Source organism: Periplaneta americana, chromosome 12, assembly GCF_040183065.1.
Source record: "Periplaneta americana isolate PAMFEO1 chromosome 12, P.americana_PAMFEO1_priV1, whole genome shotgun sequence".
Taxonomy (NCBI): Eukaryota; Metazoa; Arthropoda; class Insecta; order Blattodea; family Blattidae; genus Periplaneta; species Periplaneta americana.
This window is the reverse complement of record NC_091128.1, coordinates 19,254,953-19,273,994: the sequence shown is the minus strand read 5'-3', so window position 1 is coordinate 19,273,994 and position 19,042 is coordinate 19,254,953. Positions and strand designations below refer to the sequence as shown.

Here is a 19,042-nt window from a genome sequence, read left to right as displayed (position 1 = left end):
CTCTACATTGACCTTGATTCTCCAGTCGTGGAACCACGGCTGGAGGTGATCTAAGATCGACTGTAATCTACGGGACGCTAATCTATAGGTTTTGCCCATCGCCAAGAGGGCAGTGTCGTCTGCATAGATATACAGATGACTACTTCTGCCGTGGATATAGCGAAACGGGAGGTCATTAATGAATATATTGAAAAGTATGGGCCCGATAATGGAACCCTGTGGGACTCCTGCGTGAATTTCACGGGGGTCATTCAGCTTCTATAGTCCCGTCTTTTATCCTCTAAGGTCCCATCGCTCTAATTTCCGGCAGCCAATCGCGTTGCAGGTCGGCTACATTTAAACGTGTGCGTCTTGTGATTCGCTGATTCATTTCTTAAGGCTCGATAAATACTTAATATAATCGCCAGCCATTTTAGCTCTTTTTTTGGCGTTCGCAGAAAGCACACGAAGACGTTATTTGCCGCTCAATTATTTGCTGAATTACACTGCGTTTGATTTATTATCGTAGGAGCTACGACATGATAATGTTTAACGGTGTGGCAAATAGATTCCTCGTATGGTAGCTCGGCAATGTGAGAATAAAAATGGCGAACGATACTACCTACCTACTACTACTAGTAGACTTTATAGAGCCTTTACTTTCTAAGACGTAAGCAAAGGGGCGGAGTCACGCCGGAAATAACAGCGTCGGGACTATAGTGATGTGTGTCAATCCGACAAAAGTGAACAGTGTGTAAAGAAAAGAAAGTACGATGATAATTACATTAGATTTGGATTTTCATATATAGGCGACAAGGACTGTCCAAGACCACAGTGTGTTGTTTGTGGCGACATTCTTACTAACAGTAGCCATTTAGAAACTAAACACTCCACCCACGTAAACAAAACTGCTCTTATTTACACGAAAAACTAACGAGTGGAAAAATGATTTTACTACCTTTGTATCCGCTGCAAACAGTGACAATGAGAATGCTCTTGAAGCATCTTATCGCGTTAGCTACAGAATAGCTAAAACTGCAAAACCTCATTCAATAGCTGAAGATTTAGTGCGGTCGTGTATAAATGATGTAGTACAGTGCATGCTTGGAGAATCTTTCACATAAAAAGTCAATACCGTACCATTGTCCGACAATACGATCAACCGCTGGATTAAAGACATGGCAACTTATGTCGAAAATGAAATTTTGGAAAGAGTTCGTGCCAGTCCTTTTGCGATTCCACTTGACGAATCGACTGATGTTGCCAATGTAGCCATTTTGTTACTTTTCGTTCGTTATATTAATGGGGAGTCTGTAGAAGAGGAGCTACTATTCTACAAACCCTTAAAAGAGAGAACTACGGGGGGAGATATATTTAAGTTAACCGACAAATACTTTCGTGAAAATTCAATAGACTGTGTAGGCATTTGTTCAGATGGTGCGAAATCTATGACAGGGTGTTATGCTGGGTTTGTTGCCAAAGTGAAATCGGTAGCACCGAACGCTTCTTGGACACACTGTTGCATTCATAGACAGGCTCTTGTTTTTAAACGCATGTCCGATGGATTGAAATGTGTGCTAGACGATGCAGTGACAATAATTAATTTTATTAAGGCTCTCCCTACAAATTCCCGCATCTTTGCAGTGCTTTGTGAGGATATGGAAAGCATTTATAAGTGTTCATTGTCTCACACTGAAGTTAGGTGTCTATCTCGAGGTAGAATTATTTCCAGACTGTATGAGCTTAAAGACGAAGTTTATGTTTTCTCACTAGCCATGCCTTTCACCAAGCAAAGTGCATGGAAGATGAAATCTGGCTTCAGACTTTAGGTTATTTATTATAGTTTAATCTTATCTCTCCAGGGGTCAAATATAAACGTTTATATTGTGCAAGACCGTATCGAATCATTCATTAATAAACTTAATTTTTGGGAAACGTGTTTCAATTGCAATCAAACCGAGTGCTTTGATGCCCTTCACGACTTCCTGGTGGAAAATCATCTTTCTTTGGACGAAAATGTCAAGAACATGGTTAAAGGACATTTGAAGGAACTTGAAAAAACTTCAGAGAATATTTTCCTGCTATGTCCTAATAGCAATTGGATTCGCAATCCCTTCGAAGAGCCAGCAATTTTAGAATCCACATCAAGCGTAGATGAAAAAGAGCAGCTTCTTGAAATTTCCACTGATTTTCAGTTACAGAAAAGTTATAAATCTTTGTCATTAATTGGTTGTTGATTGAGTTTAAAGAAGTTCCCAGTGTTAGCGAATAAAACCATAACAGGTTTATTACCCTTTTCATCCACATATTTGTGAGAAAAGTCGTTTTCTTCATACGCCTATTTAAAAAATAAATACAAAAACAGACTTTGTGCTGAAAGTGATTTGAGACTCTATTTAACTCCTGTGGTTCCTTACTTCAAAGCTCTGTGCCATGGAAAGCAGGCGCAATCTTCTCACTGAATTCCAAGGAAGAGATGAGTAATTATAATGAAAACTTGTATTTATTATTGCAACTAAGCCTACACGTTGTGTAATTTTTAAGCCGCAACTAGAGTAACTATACGTTTTAACCGTTAAGGGTTAAGTTAATTTAAGGTTATTAAACATTTTGCTTGGAATTAAATTTTATGTATGTCTACTGTATGTATATTTAAAAGTCAGTGGTTCACCCAACTCAAATCGTTGTGGAAGGGGTTCTCGAGTCGAAAAAGTTGGGAATCGCTGCCTAGACCTTTCACGTCAGAGGTGAAACAACATAAAGTGGCAAAACATTGTCAATTTACTAGCCACAAAATGGTTAATTGATTTGAATAGAGTATTGCGAAAGTACGTCGTTATTTTATGTATTTTTTGTACAAGTAACCTTTCTTTAAATATTTATTTATTTTCCCTTGTACCATCAATAAAAAAACACGTAAATATGCTTTTAATTTTTTTAAATTATAAGTAGCTGTATGCAAGTACTTACGCGGTATTCTGAAACTCAAATAAAATACCATTTCGGATTCCGTAATAAATTACGTACATCAATACACTGAATCTTGATTATATGCACTTAGCTTTATATCAATTAATGTCGAAAATGCACATGTGACAACGAAATCAAAGCACTAAAACGTCAATTCTTATGCCTTTATTTCGCCTCCTCCCGCCACCACTCAACGTTGCCAAACCTACCGTTGCTCCGGCTTGTAACTGAAGATAGCTCTGACACTTTCCGTAACTCTAGCCTATATTTATATAAAATTCTCCAGTTCCTAAAACTGTAGGCCTATACCGGTACATACTTTGTATTTCAAATTTGGAAGTGATGTGTTATGAAAAATCTGGACTTTTTTTTAACTATAGCTTAGCGGATTTTTTAAGCTTGTGCAGCGGTAAATGGACTTCTGAGTTGGCGACACTGTTTCGACCCATATTTCAAGCACTATGCAGCATGCGCCAGCTTGTTTGTATAATCTCGTAAGGAACGGTTAGTGTTGTAAACAGTGCTATCATGTTTAAAACTACAGACTGGGATTATAATGATACTTCTGAGAAACTAAGTGAACAGTTTTTTGGCCCCGTAAGTGTGAACATTCAGTAATTTCGGCATTTATTGTTGACATATTAATCACATTTTACTTGGAAATTCTCATCTTCATGCTTAGGTTATGTGTGTGAATATTCTATGAAAGTGTTCATATTTAAAATTTAAAAGTCGAAAGACAGAGTAACGAGGCCCTACTGTACACAAAGCATAATGGGCTAATCTTCGATATCGCCCCTCACCACACATGGGACTGACGTCTGATTTAAGTTTCTTTGTGGATTAGATGGGTTAAATAAGGGGATAACTAAGTGATATTAAGCCCAGGTATATGACGAGGTTAGGGTTAGTTGAGGGGATTATTTAAGTGATATGGTCAATTCCACTGTGACGGGTGTTACTTTCAGGAAGAGATTCATCGAAATTTAATTGGAATACAATGATTAATAAAATATTTTTACTAGTTATTTTATACTCCAATGAATCTCCACTTCTTGCTTGTCAGACACAACTAATTATTTTTTTTGTAACCATTATTTGTCAGGTGATATAAGTGAAATAAACGATGTCACGGGTGTAACATGAAAAAGACATGCATAAATTAATGATACAGTTTAACTGATAACTCTGTGAAGTTCACAGTTTGAATTAATTGTGTTACCTATTTTCAGTGAGAGGAAAGTTCAAGGAATCGAGTGATATAATGGATGTAATTAAAATATTAAGCCCTACACTTACAATTTAATTAACCTTATGTGACGGGTGTTACTTGTCTGAAGAAATTTCACATTTGTTTTTTTTTTTTTTTTTTTTTTTTTTAGTTCAAATCATAGAACATACAATTTCTGTAGTAGACTTAAGAGTACTGGTAGCCTAATATCAATGGTAGAAATATGTTTTCAAAGTGTGCAATTTTTTTTAAGTTAACTTTCACTTAGTAAATTATAAATATGATGTTTACAGCTTCAAAATTGTACTTCTGACGCTCTAAAGTAAATTAATACAAATATTTAATAGAAACAATAAAAAATACAGCCATAAAATCAAAATAGTGTGGCTAGAAGTACAGATTCGCTTTTGATATTAAACTGTTGTTCCTAACATAAATTTACTTTTTAGTATATATGCTCACTTCAACAAATGCTAAATATAAATTTATATTTCTCACAATGGAAATTAATAAATTTTACTAAAACTGTAATTACAAAACAAAATACAACAACTTAAGCAGCATCATACTCAGAGCTGTCTCAATTTTTACTATTTGGACAGCTTTTCCTAGTGACTGGAATTTCGTTTCACTGAAAACACTAGTGTTTATTAATGCAGCTTTTCTTGCCCTTTAGTTTTAAACTTTCAGTTTTGTTTTCTTACTGTGAGCAGTAAATTCTTTTCTTCATAGCTTCTTTGTTTTCTCTCTCTCTCTCTCTCTCTCTCTCTCTCTCCCTCTCCCCCCACTCCCCCTCTCCCTCCCCCCCCTCTCTCTCTCTCGCTCTGTGTGTGTGTGTGTGTGTGTTTTTTTTGTATAATTTAACTTGTGTGTTCATCTGGGGAACAAAATTCCATCTGCACAAAAAATTACTTATCCCCCTTTACTCGAACACCACAGAATTTTATCTTTATTTAATTTTCTTCGCCTAGGGCATTCAGGTTGCCTCTCAGCTGCTGATTTCCCCTTCTGCAATTAAATATATACGGTATCCAGCTATCTCAAAACGTTAAAATAGATAATTGCATGGTTAACATGTAGCTTTGTGTATCGTAAAAATGCAGCAGCTCAATCTACAGTTATTTTTAGGTTATGCTAGTGGTTAATATCTTCAGTAATTCATTCCTTGTTAAGTAAGCAAGAAATAATGTTACAGAATAGAAAAGTACTATGATTAACTAAAATAGAACATAAGTACATTTACCTTTGTAGCCTATAATTTTTATGTAAATCAGAACTTTCGACCAAACATTCAGCTTAATGTAAATTTGGTGGGAAATCTTTCAGACAAGTAAGATTTTGGAGGAAACAGGTATTGACGACTGTTGATAACTTAAACTTCAGATTTACCAACATTTGAAACCTATTTAATAATGTGTTGTGGGAACAACTGCCATAAATCAAAATACAGAATTCCTGTGTTCTCCGTGCTCTAATTTTGTAACACCCGTCACATTAAACCACTTGTTATTTTTAGTAAAAAAAAAAATTAAAAAATACTGTACTTTTGGCATCATATTTCGACTTTGCTTTAAAAAATTGGTGCCTTCAGGACAAAAACTGAGAGCAAGAGAGTAACTTTAAGCATATTCTGTGACGGGTGTTACATAAAAACACTTATTTTTAAAATAGCAAATTTTTAAACTCACTGACATTCATAAAAGCAAATTGACACTGATTTTAAAGTCTTCTCTTTCTGTTAATAGAATTACAACAGAGAACAGCCTTGTTTATTAATTTTAAGTTATGGTTTGGCAACAAACTGCCAAAGTAAATTTGACAGATCAAAAGTACACACTAAAAATATTCACTTCGGATGTATGTAAAACAAAGATGAATTAAATAAATCGAACTTTTCTGTTAATTTCTGAAAATATGAACTTTCCTGAAGAAAATGATATAAAGAACATATACAGAACACGAAATTTAATTTTTAACTTCAATGTCCAACCTATCGTGGAATTGACCATCTGGGGCCGAGGAATTGTGTAGTGTGGGGAGGTACCGACATTTCACTGTATAATGAATAAAATCTATTTCTTAGTAGGCCTAATCATTTACTTTAGCGATACCGTTACTTTTCTCGTGTTTATGGAAGTAGGCTTAATAGATGTCACTGAAGTAAATATTTTTTTTTCAGCTATGTTTTACCATAGGCCCTACCCTAATGAATAGAATAAAACAAATTAGGTAATCACCAATTCGAAGTTTACATATTGCCATTAATGTAATCCTGTTCATTTATGATAATTTGACTTATGTAAGGATTGGAGGATTTGAGTCGCCCTAGGTAGCGTAGTTGATATAGCGCTGGCCTTCTATGCTCGAGGTTGGGGGTTCGATCCCGGCCGAGGGTCGATGGCAGTTATGTGTGTTTAAATGCGACAGGCTCATGTCAGTAGACTTACGGGCATGTAAAAGATCTCCTGCGGAACAAAATTTCGGCACACTGACGACGCTGACATAAGTAACTTCTGCAGTTACGAGCGTCGTTAAATAAACCATAATTTTAATTTTAATTTGGAGTATTTGATGTTTTTTTAAATAGAACATAAGTTACGTCTATCCTACTTCAATACAGTCATTTGAGGTAACTTTGTACCGGTCAGTGTAACTTCGATCAGTTCCCAATTTAATTTTACTAGAAGATTTAATTTCACATTTCTGTGGACTGAGGCAATCTATAGCCTATACCTTGCTTTCTAGCTATTATGTCTGGTCCCTGAAGAATATATAAGGCTCCACATGGTTAAATATTCTATTTTGTTTATATAGTAGCTGGTTTATGAACAATTTTTCAACTTTATAATGTAAGTATATAATATCATATCGTTACAATTATTATAAATGTTAAGACTTATTCTCTCTTCTTTAAAATAGGCTACAACAATAACCTCGTGACATACATAGGTATATCTTATGTCTTGTAAATTATAAAAATTAATCCGAAGTGCTATTTTAGTTCAATTTGTACCATTACAAAGTTTGCATGATAACATTGAGTCGTCCACACCTGTGGAGTAACGGTCATATCATCTGGCCACGAAACCAGGTGGCCCGGGTTCGAATCCCGGTCGGGGCAAGTTACCTGGTTGAGGTTTTTTCCAGAGTTTTCCCTCAACAATACGAGCAAATGCTGGGTAACTTTCGGTGCTGGACCCCGGACTCATTTCCACAGCATTATCACCTTCATTTCCTTCAGACGCTAAATAACCTAGATGTTGATACGGCGTCGTAAAATAACCCAATTAAAAAAAAACATTGAGTCTATTATAAGCATTTAAATTTAACTATAAATAAACGTAGGCCTAATTAATTTATTAAATAACATGAAACAATAAAATTATTAGCCTACAAAAATTAATATAATATAGGCCTATAACTACTAGATCTGCTACAGACACACGCATAGTTGACTTATTAATTAAATTTCTTTCATCTTGTTTATTCAGTTACTTTTCTAATTTGTACACTCACCTTGGATTTCCATAATGCATTGAAATTTTTAGACGGCAAGAGTCAAAAGGATTCTTCAGAGAGAAGACATATGCAATAAACGCAAGATACTCCAGTGAAATGCCACAGCAGGCACTAGATGATATAAAAACTGGAAAACTTGGTCAACGAGAAGTTGCACGTTTGTATTCCATCCCAAGACAAATGCTAGTGATTAAATTGAAAAATAGAAATAATTTTGGGACGCCAAATATGTTTTCACCGACAATATTGGTACTCTGTGCTATGATGTCTTTGTAATAGTCTCATATAAAGAATCACTGTTCCCTGGTAGACCTACAGTCGATGGCATTGAACTGCATGGTCCATCTCCAGACACAAAGTCAGTTGTAAGGTCAAGAAGGGAATGCATTGGATGTGGCCTGACCAGTTTGAAGTAATAATGAAAGTTGGTAAATACAGTGACATTGTTTTGTTTAGCCGCACGATTTTCATTTTCCTGTCGCCTGCCGCTAGGAGCTTATCTGCGGCCAAGCTGCCTCCCAGCCTACTGGCACTGAAACATTTAGGAATTTGTACTTACCCAGCTCAAAGCAGGTGTTGAAAATGTCCCCCACCAACTGCTACACACTGTTGACACCTTCTTATGAAATTGTTAATTATTTTAAGAAGTTAGTCGTTTCTGTATTTATGTGGATATAGATGTACGCTGATGCGGAAGTCTACACACACAACACATGCAGATCTCTATGCAAAATAAGTCCTATCGCAACTAACAATGGGTGGATTCGAGTTCTTGTTCGAAGCACTCCCTGTATGTGTGCTACTGTTTAAAAAACAAATGGACACGTATCCTCATAAAATCATTGGTATTACAGTCAGGAGAAACCCTATCTTGTACTTGAAACACCTTTGTACGGTGAAAAAATAGGCGTGTGGTGTACAGTGAACAGATATAGAATTATTGGGCCTATTTTCAGTCAGGACACAATTACCATAGTGCGTTACATGAATGAGATCCTTGACCCATTTTTATATGAACTGACTTATGGAGAACGTTCCTCAGTATATTACCAACAAGACTCTGCCAGTGCTCATACTGCTGAAGAATCCATGAGAGAAGTGGGCCCCCACGAAGTCCAGATTTAACACCATGCTATTTCTCTCTATGGGAGGGGGGCACTTAAAAATAAGGTTTATGCGAAAAACCCGCATACAATAAATGAGCTTAAAGACTATATAAGAGCTGAAATCGAGTCAATCAGTGAAGCAGAACTTCTTAAAGTAATTAACAATTACATAAGAAGGTCTCAACAGTGTGTAGTAGTTGGTGGGGGACATTTTCAAAACCTACTTTGAGCTGGATAAGTACAAATTCCTATACTAAATGTTTCAGTGTCAGCAGACCAAATGGTTGCTTGGCCACAGATAAACTCCTAGCAGTGGGCGATGGGAAAATGAAAACAGTGTCACTGTAAAAGGGACACGTATGAACTGATTATGTTAAGGCTGTAAGAATTTGATTAGCAAATTAAAAATAACTTATATTAAACATATGTAGGCAATAAACACAAAGGCCTATAGTAAATGTTATACGTTTTCAATAATCCTTTTTTTTTTTTGTGACTTAATATGAAATAAAATTTCATGTATTTTCATATTGTATGGTCAAAAGTTACCTTGAATTTGAAGGGGAATATAGAGGATTGAATTTATTAAGAAAAATATATGTGGTACGAGGTTTCCTCAACTTTGTACCGCCATTAAATATCAAATTTCATCTAAATAAGTAGTTTTCTTAAATAATTTACTTTTAAACATTAATTTCAATAGAAACTATTTTATGTAAGTGTAAAAATATGATAGAAGTGGTATAAAGTTACCCCAAATGACTGTACAGGTACTTCATGATCTTCTACCTCAAACAACTTTATGTTTAATTACTTTTTGTTTCAGACTGTGGTTAATAGAAGCAATGCACAAAGCAAGAGACGCATAAAAAATTATAAAAGTAAAAAAATATTTTCTGTAACCGAAGTTAATCAGGATTCATTTGGTTTTATTCCAAAAGTTTCGAAAAGTAAGAAGAATACAGTTAAGCCTCAAGAAAAATTAAACACAATGAAATTTCACAAAAAACAAAAAACAGTTAAGTCCAAGGAAATGGAACTTACAAGAACAGATTCTTCTGGTAATAAAGAAACATTCGTGTCTTCTTTCAATAATTGGAAACAGAATAAGTTTGAACGTACAAAATTTGAAACGGAGAAAAATAGAAAACCTCCATTTTCACTTCTGCCCAAGACTGATACAACTGTGTTTAAAGTTAAGAAAAAGAAGAAACGAAATCGTTCCCAAGATGCGCTAATGTCGCCTCAAAGTAATGTTAGCTTCTCGACTGGTGGTGATAAAAACAAAGAAATTGTTAAAGAAAACAAAAATTCTAAGCAACAGATATCAGGAAATTTCTCATTTAATGTTAACAGACTGAAACAAGTGATTGAAACCCCTGGAAATTCTGCACATCAGTTGATGACAAAGAAAAAAAGAAAACGATCATTCTCATGTGTATCAGACACTAATGAACAGAAGATGAAGAAAAGGAAGAGAAGCAAACTTTCTCATGAAGATGAATTGTTATTATCTGAACATCGTGTTACAAAGAATATTCAAGGGCTTGAGAGTGAAACTAACATTAGGAAACAAAACGGAAAGGAGAAAAAAAAACATAAAGGATCTAATAGCATTGATACCTTACGTTTATCAGATCGAGGCCAGGCAGGAAAGAAACCTTCAGCAGTAGGCCTACAGTCAGTGTTTAATATTCAGAAGCTTAAAGAAATGTTGGCAGCTTCCAACCATAAATATAAACCTGCAAATAAAATTGTGCTTGAGAAGAAACAAGAGAAGAAGATCGAGTCATTAAGAGAAAAGATGATGAAGAAGCTTCAAGCTTCTAGATTTAGGTAAATAAGTAATGACATGTTTTGATAGGTAAGATATAGGCCTACATAATTAAGGACTGTGTATTCAACGTCTTTTTGGACATCTTTTTCATGAGACAAATTTGTGGCTTCCTAAGTGAACATTCAACATTACAAATAACCATCAGAATTCCTAGGGTTGACGTTGACATCAGAAACAGCAGGTAAGATAGGCCTATTGTCTGATTTTTCTTTGATTTTTCTTTCAAATGTAAATAAAAGTCTACACTTGATAGGTATATTAAAAAAATTATACTTAACATCAACATTTCTTTGACAGACATGGGAAGCAATCTGTTTCATTCAATCCATTGTACTTCTACCATTGAAAATATTATTTACGTACCTAAACTGGGCTCTAACCTTAAGGGAAATGCCGCCGCCCCTGTTTGGAAGTGCGCCCCCAAATAGTTGAGAAATAAATTAATTAGTAGCTCAACCGTTTTTAAAAACATTTACTTTTTTAAGTGATGACCCTATCTGTAAGTAGACAGAAATTAGTATCGCTTTATTTTTATTTACCTTCATAAAAATGACAGCCTTTTTGTATTATGGTGTTCGACGTTTTTAGCTTTAGCAGACAGTTGTGGTAAATGCAATAGCTCAGCTTAGAAAAATGATAGAAATATAGGGAAAACACTGTTATTTTCAGAATTTCTCAAGTTACATTTTATATTTTGTAACTTTTTACTTTGTCCGTCTTTGTAGGTCTTATAATTGAAAATTAAGACCAAAGTTTAGTATTGTATTTAAAAAAAAAACCGTTTATGAAACCTTGACCTAAATGCTGGGAAGACAGAAAGACACAGTTAAAAATGACATGTCCTCCCAAAATCCGAATGTTTGGTCACTCTGTATGTTAGTGAACTAATTTTGGATCTATTATATTAGATAATTATTGATAAGCTTTTGTGGAAAGGTGCGCATAATTCCTCTATTTTAATTTTACTTAAGTTACTTAATGCAGAAATCAACTAGTTTTTGTAAAATCTCTCTTTGTAGAAAGAAAACAATACACAGGAATTTTTGAACTGGGTAATTATGTAGGACACATTGACCATGCCACCTCATATTGTAAATTATTTATTTAGGAAAGTATGTAAACTTACTTGGACGTGTACTGCAGACAGCAGTCATGTAAGTACACAAGCTTGTGAAATACTGATATGCAGTAATATATTGTGTATGGGATTGAGAAAGATGGCAGCCTGGTTGATGGAAACTCTATAATAATTACCTCAACTGAATAACTGGTCTTCTGTGGAGTGTATCAGTGATATTTTTCTCATTAGTTATATTTTAAGCCACTATGTACACAACATTTATATCACAGCTTTACATGGATGTTATAAATTCAAATTCCTTCTTGATTAAGATTAATCAGGCATTGGTTTTCTGGCAAAAATTCTCTGATCGAAGTTTGTATTCTTAGACCAAAATATTCTTACATTGTGTCCATAATTATCCAAATCCCTCAGAATTTGTATTTTATATGTATATATTAATCATTCCTAATTTGTAGGCATAGGAACAGTATCATTAATATTTTTAGTACTGTACAGTTCTATTATCAAATAGTTTCCTTTGTACAGCTTAAGAAGTTGAAGTTAGTTGCGGTACCATAATCTAGCAGCTGTATAATAACGGTAAATGACGTCACTAAACATTGCCACAGAAGTAAAGGAACGTGATTTCCTAGAAAGTGTTGACTGTCATTCTCGGTAAAAAAGCAGTGTTGTTATTTGTACGACTACAGTCAGTGCGGTAACAAACAGTTCAGTCAACGTTTTTGTATTGTACGGTCAACTTTTTGATGTGCTGAAGTAGAGAAGAGGATGAACTATCAGTGTCATATTTATCATATTTATGAATGGGCCAACATGGGCCATAGCCAGGGCAGCAAATTTTGTCGATTAATATTTTTTTTTGTATCGTACTCGAGCTGTGAAAATTTGAGAAATTTAATACATGTGTGCAAACGACACAAACATTTTACATTAATTTGCATAATCCAGACAATAGGTATGGTAATTCATTACATTCGTACAGTTGTCTGATTTATTTCAGTAATATATCTCTGAATGCATTTGTTGCACTGTGTTACATAAAGCTTGTGTCTCTTAATTGTTACATGACAGCTCATGTCTTTCAAAGCATTTACATTTATTTCAGGCTCATCCCGACATTGTTGTATGCCAACATTGGCAACTTATTGATTAAATACTCGAAATTTAAAGAGCCCATTTGGTTAGAAGAAAGTAATTAATTATTCGACCTTAAAGATACTAATTTATTATTTATATTCACTATTTTTCTTCTTCCATTGTTGATATCACATTCTAAATTCAGTAATTTGAGAGCCATTCCATATTTAATCAACTTTCTGAACTCGAACAGTTAAAAATTCTTATCATTTCATTATTACGACAAATTTATAATTAATAATTATGTAACATAATGATTAATCTTAGCAGTTGAAATGTACTGGTGTGTTACTTACATTATATTCGAAAATATATTATACAGAAGTTATGATGTGTTAAAGTTGGCAGTTGTGATTTCTAGAATAGGTATAATTAAGTTAATAATTATTAAGTTACAGTACAGAGAGATTAAATGGGGATGAATATAGGAAACAGTCAAAACTTAAATTATAGAAGGAACAGAAAGTGCATTTACTGTAGCACATAAAATAGTTTTTTTTTTTTCTGGGTGCTAAAAATATGCGAGTACAACTTCAGCATTGTATGATATGACTTCTATTACAATAACTGCGAAAGTGAAATAGTGATAATATCAATCAGTGTCCACGTAATGAAAGTAATGACAGCGATGAGTGTGTTAATGAATCAAGTAAAATTAGAGAAGATCCAGCATTCTGGACAATAAACGAAGCAATGAAAGACTATTTACTTAACTGGTTAAGGGGTGAAAAAATTTGAAAGATTTCAGATCCAGAAAAAGGTAGGACAGTGATTACTGGAGGTGTGTGCTATAGGTACATCATTGTTGACATTTAAAGTCATACTTATTTACCATATTTGCTCGCATACTTTGTGCCACCACGTATTTTACAAACCCTAATTTTTAAAGGATTATTTTGAACTTAATTTTGCTCCATGTATTTTCCACACACATTTTATGTACAATTTTTTTTTTCAGTGTAGTATGAATTTTCCTTCTATAAATTCCATTGCCAATACTTGCATTCCACGGCATTGTTCATTGACCAGTACCCAACTCAACTACCTGCTTTACAAAGAAACCCTAAATAACGTCACTTCAACACTGATGCTTGTCTTTGTAAATTACCTCTAAGGGCAGTGACTGTGAGAAGTCCGAGAACAGTAAATACCATTCAAGGTTCCAATACCGGTAATCCTAGTAATGTTAATTTTACTGTTTAACAGATAACGTGCATTTGTCACCGCAACATGAAGAATGCATCAATCAACCACCTATAGGCCTATAAACTCGTACAATGTGCTCAATTAAAGACTAGCTATTGAGAATTCTACATCTGCTATGTACTTTGCATTCATTATGATTGTCATATACCCAATTTAATTATTTATAATTCAAGATTACCAGTAGTCAGGTGACAAAAGTTGTTGTTGTTTTCTAATGCCAGGCATTTGACAATAAAGTCATTTGACCTCTTGCACTCCAATATTTTTCAAATATATTATAATGACCAGCCAATGAAGCACAGATTTTGAGGTGTTCCGAATCCATTTTCTTGGTTTGAGTTGCACAATGGGCAGTTAGGGGACTGATATATTCCAATTCTCTGCAGGTGTTTAGCCAAACAATCATGGCCTGTTGCCAATCTAAATGCAGCTACAGACGATTTTCGTGGTAAATTGGGAATTAACTGTAGATTTTGATGCAGAGAGTTCCATTTTTTCCCTTTTGTTTGTTGAAGTCTAAGTATGTAGATTTAATAAATCTCTTCACAGAGTAATATGTAGATTTAGTAACAGGTCTGTAAGTAGCAGTGCTGCCCTTCTTTGCTAAAGCATCCGCATTCTCATTTCCCAGGATTCCATTGGAATACAATTCTTTTATTGAGTGATATTAATTGAGAGAGCATTTTAGTTATTTCTGCTGTTTGAGATGAAGGTGTGTGTTTAGAGACGATTGATAGAATAACTGCTTTGGAGTCTGACAATATAACTGCATTCCTAAATTTATTGATGTGGCATAGAAGATTCCTGAGACATCCACTTATTGCAATGATTTCACCATCTAAACTTGTTGTTCCATATCCAAGTCATCTATAAAGTGAGAAGAGACAGCACATAACACCTGCACCGGCACCTTGTTCTCTGGAGATCAAGGATCCGTCGGTGTATAAATGAAGCCAGTTTTGTGGAGGGTACCTAATATTAATTGTCTCTAAAGACAATTGTTTCAGTATTTCAATGTTTACTTCTGATTTCAATATTTCTTCTGTTAAATTTAGATTATATTCTATATTTAATAGAGTTAAAGGGTTTGGTTTAATTTGTAAGTTTTCTTTTAAATTCGGGATATTGATTTTCTGTTTTAATTCTTGAACAATGGATATGAAACTTTTTTGAGTTTTCAATCTACAGAGAGGACTGTATGAATGCCAATTGTTTCCTGGTAATCTGATAAGTTTTTCATATTGAATCACTGCTTTTTCTTCTATTGTCATTTTGATACTGTTAATATTAGGTGACAAAAGTACTGTATTCTTAATTACTGCACATTTGAAAAACCCAGGTCAAGAAGTCTAATTAAAAAAATTCGCATATTTTACGCACCCCAATTTTTCAAACAGCCAGAATAGATTAAAAAGTGCGCAAATTATGCGAGCAAATATAGTAATTTGATTTTCTTGTAGCATTTCCTCTTTTCTTACTATTTTCATTTGAATACTGATTAGTCAATTCTTTGTATTTGTTTTGATTAAATTTTCGTAGAAAGAATTTATGTTGGAGCAGCAGCATTTTTTTAATGGCTCAGGGTGGCAATAATGTTAAATATAGCCCTGTGAACTATTAATAGATTTGTAAAAATAGTGAGATAAATAATGTGAAGGGCAAGGACTACAGATAATCCCAGTTATAGCAAAATCTGTGTGTGAAATTAGCGTATACTTAACAAAACAAGTACCAGTACCTTAATAAATAACATAATAAAACCAGTACATTAATAAATATTTTTCATTTTTATGTCTAACATTAAGATAAGAATAGTGAGGACACAAATACCACTGTGAGTATGAAGGAGGATACACATGTTGACAATGAAGAATGCAGCATTATCAAACATTTAAACATAGGGAACTGTTGGAGGAAGGTGATACGCTCAACATTCGTAAAGAAGGAGACAAAAATTTCACAACGTGCAACTACCAAGAAAGAGAAAAAGGTGATTCATAATTAACACTGGTGTTAAACGAAAATGTTACCTGAATTTTCCTTCATTATATTTATTTATTTATTCTGGTGTAGTTAAGGCCATCAGGCCTTCTCTTCCACAACACCAGGAATACAAATACAATAATATAGAAAAACAGAGGAAAAAAACACTATATACAAAATAAAGCTACACAAAAAATAAAGAGAGAGAGAGAGAGAGAATAATACTATAAACAAAGTAAAGCCACACAAAAATATACACAGGTTGCAGTCACACAAACTTTAAATGAGTGATTACAGTCGCGCTCAAACCTCCTGACGTTTGCAGGTGTGTCTGCTTATCGGCGATAGCCAATAGCGGCAGTGCTGCGTTGCAACATACGGGCTACGCAGACCCGCCGCGTAGAAATCTCAAAATCAAATAACAAGTGCGCTGGAAAAATTGGTATGTTGTTGGGACCCTGCATGTATATATGATGAATGTTTAATGTTTTCTGAACACATAGAAACAAAAATCACGTTTCTACCCCCAGTGGTTCCAATTTTATGGGTTAATACGGTAAAACCCCGATAAGACGCTGTTCAAGGGACCGCGTGTAAACCTCGTATTAATCGGGGCCGCGTATTAGACTGGTATACTAATTTGACTTATATACAGTATCTATTAGAATTTTTCTTTATTGAAATACATGATTCATGAAAGGTAATACAGCATTACTCCATTATGTAATTATTATACTGTACGCCAAAGACATTTACATTTACAATATATACTGTACTCAATTCTTTCGAAAAAAAGTAATTTATATTTATTTGTCGCGTGTGTGTTTCCAAGTCCTCATGTTTATCACCTTCACTTTCCTGCGCTTACATCCTTCCGACGTGGCAGCTGCAGAGATTAAGTCGCGATTTTTTATTATTGTCCTTAATGTGGATGATGGGATTTCTAATGAATCAGAGAGTTGTTTCTGATTAAGAGTACTGTTTTCATCGTGACTTCGTAAGATTTCCATTTTTTTTCCGTCACAGTTGTCTCTGTCTCATTGCTATGACTTCCAGCAATGAAGTAGTGGGTGATGTTTATACAGCTGCGATGCGATAAGGAATGTTTATCATATGTAAGAATTTTGAGGACCATAAGCTTACAGCTTCAAACAAAGGGTCTCTTCAGAATATAAACTGAGTTATCTCTTTGTGAGGGGAGAGAAGAGAGACTACTAAATTGAAATGCCAGTTCGATTTCTGATGGTGTTGTGTGCAGTTGGCTCTGTTTAAAGTACGGTATGTGAAAGTGTAATGTAATATCTTTTTCGTGTGTTGGTAATTTGTCATTCTCAAAACAATTAATATGTCTCTTAGTGAGCCTGGTACAAGTGGGAATGGTGTATCGAGTGGATATGGCAGTAAAATTCGGAAAATGGTGTTTAATGTTTATAATTTCTTTAGGAAATACTCTTCTGAAGAAATGCGTAAAAATCTTAACTTTTCAAAATGTCAAGCACTGACTGCCGAGGCGTCTCTATAGTGTCCCGTGTATGCAGAGAAGTTAAAAGAGCGCAAACACAGGGTGCCAATAAATTGTTCCATTCTCCTAGAAAGCATATAAATGTTCCTAAAAGAGTTACAAATGTAGACGACTTCCAAAAAGACGTACGACGTACAATTATTGACTTTTACGATAACGGAAAATTTCCGACAGCTGACAAACTAACCATACTGCTTAGAAAAAAAAATTAATTACTCAGGTTCAGTTTCTTCCACTAAAAGATTATTGAATCTGTTGAGATTCCACCACAGGAAAACCAATGATGGGCGAAAATATCTAATGGAACGGAATGATATTGTTGCCGCAAGAATGAAGTTTCTGCGCAAAATGCACATGATCAGATCATCAGGTGACACTCGACCCACATTTTACCTTGATGAAATGTGGGTCAACAAAAATCATTCTCTGAAATATGTTTGGCAATACTCAAATAGAAATGGAGGTCTTAAAGTGCCTTTAGGAAAGGGAGGCAGACTTATTGTTTGCCATGTAGGGTCAGCTGAAACAGGTAGGTAGTAAATGGGTATTCAGATCAAAGAAGCCTAGTGATTATCACGAAGAAATGACGGCACAATCGTTTCGCGATTGGTTCTTAAACAGATTTCTAAATCATCTAGAGGAAGGGGGTATAATTATAATGGAAAATGCTTCATACCATTTCATTAGCATTAATAGAATACCAAATACCTCCTCTAAATAATGCAATAGAACTAATTTGAATCCGGGTGAAAAGGGAGGTCGCTAGAAACAACAAAACTTTGAAATGTCGAATGTGGAAGAACTTGTAAATAAGGAACTTGATAATGTGACAATTGAGGACTGGGTAAAATGCGTGAAACACGCGGTGAAATTACAAGAGGAAGATTTCGCTAAAGAGTTAGGACGGGAAAACATTTTAGAACCAGTGGTCATTAATTTACAAGAAGACAGTGACCCAGATGACAGTAAAACTGAGGGGGCTGACGACGATGTTGGCTCACCATTAGCTCTGCCACTGGAGTAGAAATTTGCAGCGGAAAAGGTACATTTTATTAATTCATCATTTTCCTTAAACGAAACACAGGCATATAATAACCGCTATTTTTGTAAGAATGTGCTCTGACAGCATGGAAATAATGCTATTTAGGGCCATGTCAATTCAATCAATTCATTTGTACAGAAAATTACTTTTTCAAATTAATCCTATAATTCAGTTTATTTGATAAAACTGCGCCTTTGTGTTATTCGACGACTTTATTGACTCTAATAAAAGTAAAACTTACAAAACTGATATAAATTCAGCGAGTTACGTCTGACTCAACTAATTTTTATATATTTTGTGACTTTTAATTTCATTCGATGCAGTCTGAAGATAATAATAATAATAATAATAATAATTATTATTATTATTATTATTATTATTATTATTATTATTATTATTATGAAGTCTTCTGCATCTCCCTATCAA

The 19,042-nt window shown here is 34.4% G+C and overlaps 2 protein-coding genes across 6 annotated transcripts in view; one reads left to right on the top strand and one right to left on the bottom strand.

The window, feature by feature from the left end:
* The window catches only part of LOC138710214 (beta-1,4-glucuronyltransferase 1-like), a 622,862-nt gene extending 619,709 nt beyond the window's left edge, over positions 1-3,153 (bottom strand). For all 3 annotated transcript variants that reach the window (XR_011335177.1, XM_069840870.1, XM_069840871.1), the window contains exon 1: positions 2,950-3,153. The gene's annotated coding sequence lies outside the window, so the exon portion shown is untranslated. The remainder of the gene's footprint in view (positions 1-2,949) is intronic.
* A 246-nt stretch (positions 3,154-3,399) lies between these two features.
* Positions 3,400-19,042, top strand: part of LOC138710212 (ribosomal RNA-processing protein 8) — a 34,318-nt gene continuing 18,675 nt past the window's right edge. For 2 of the 3 annotated variants that reach the window (XM_069840867.1, XM_069840866.1), the window contains exons 1-2: positions 3,400-3,546; positions 9,632-10,641. In XM_069840867.1, the coding sequence (XP_069696968.1) occupies positions 3,478-3,546; positions 9,632-10,641 (1,079 nt within the window). In that variant the 5' untranslated portion in view covers positions 3,400-3,477. The other variant, XM_069840868.1, reaches the window with a different exon arrangement.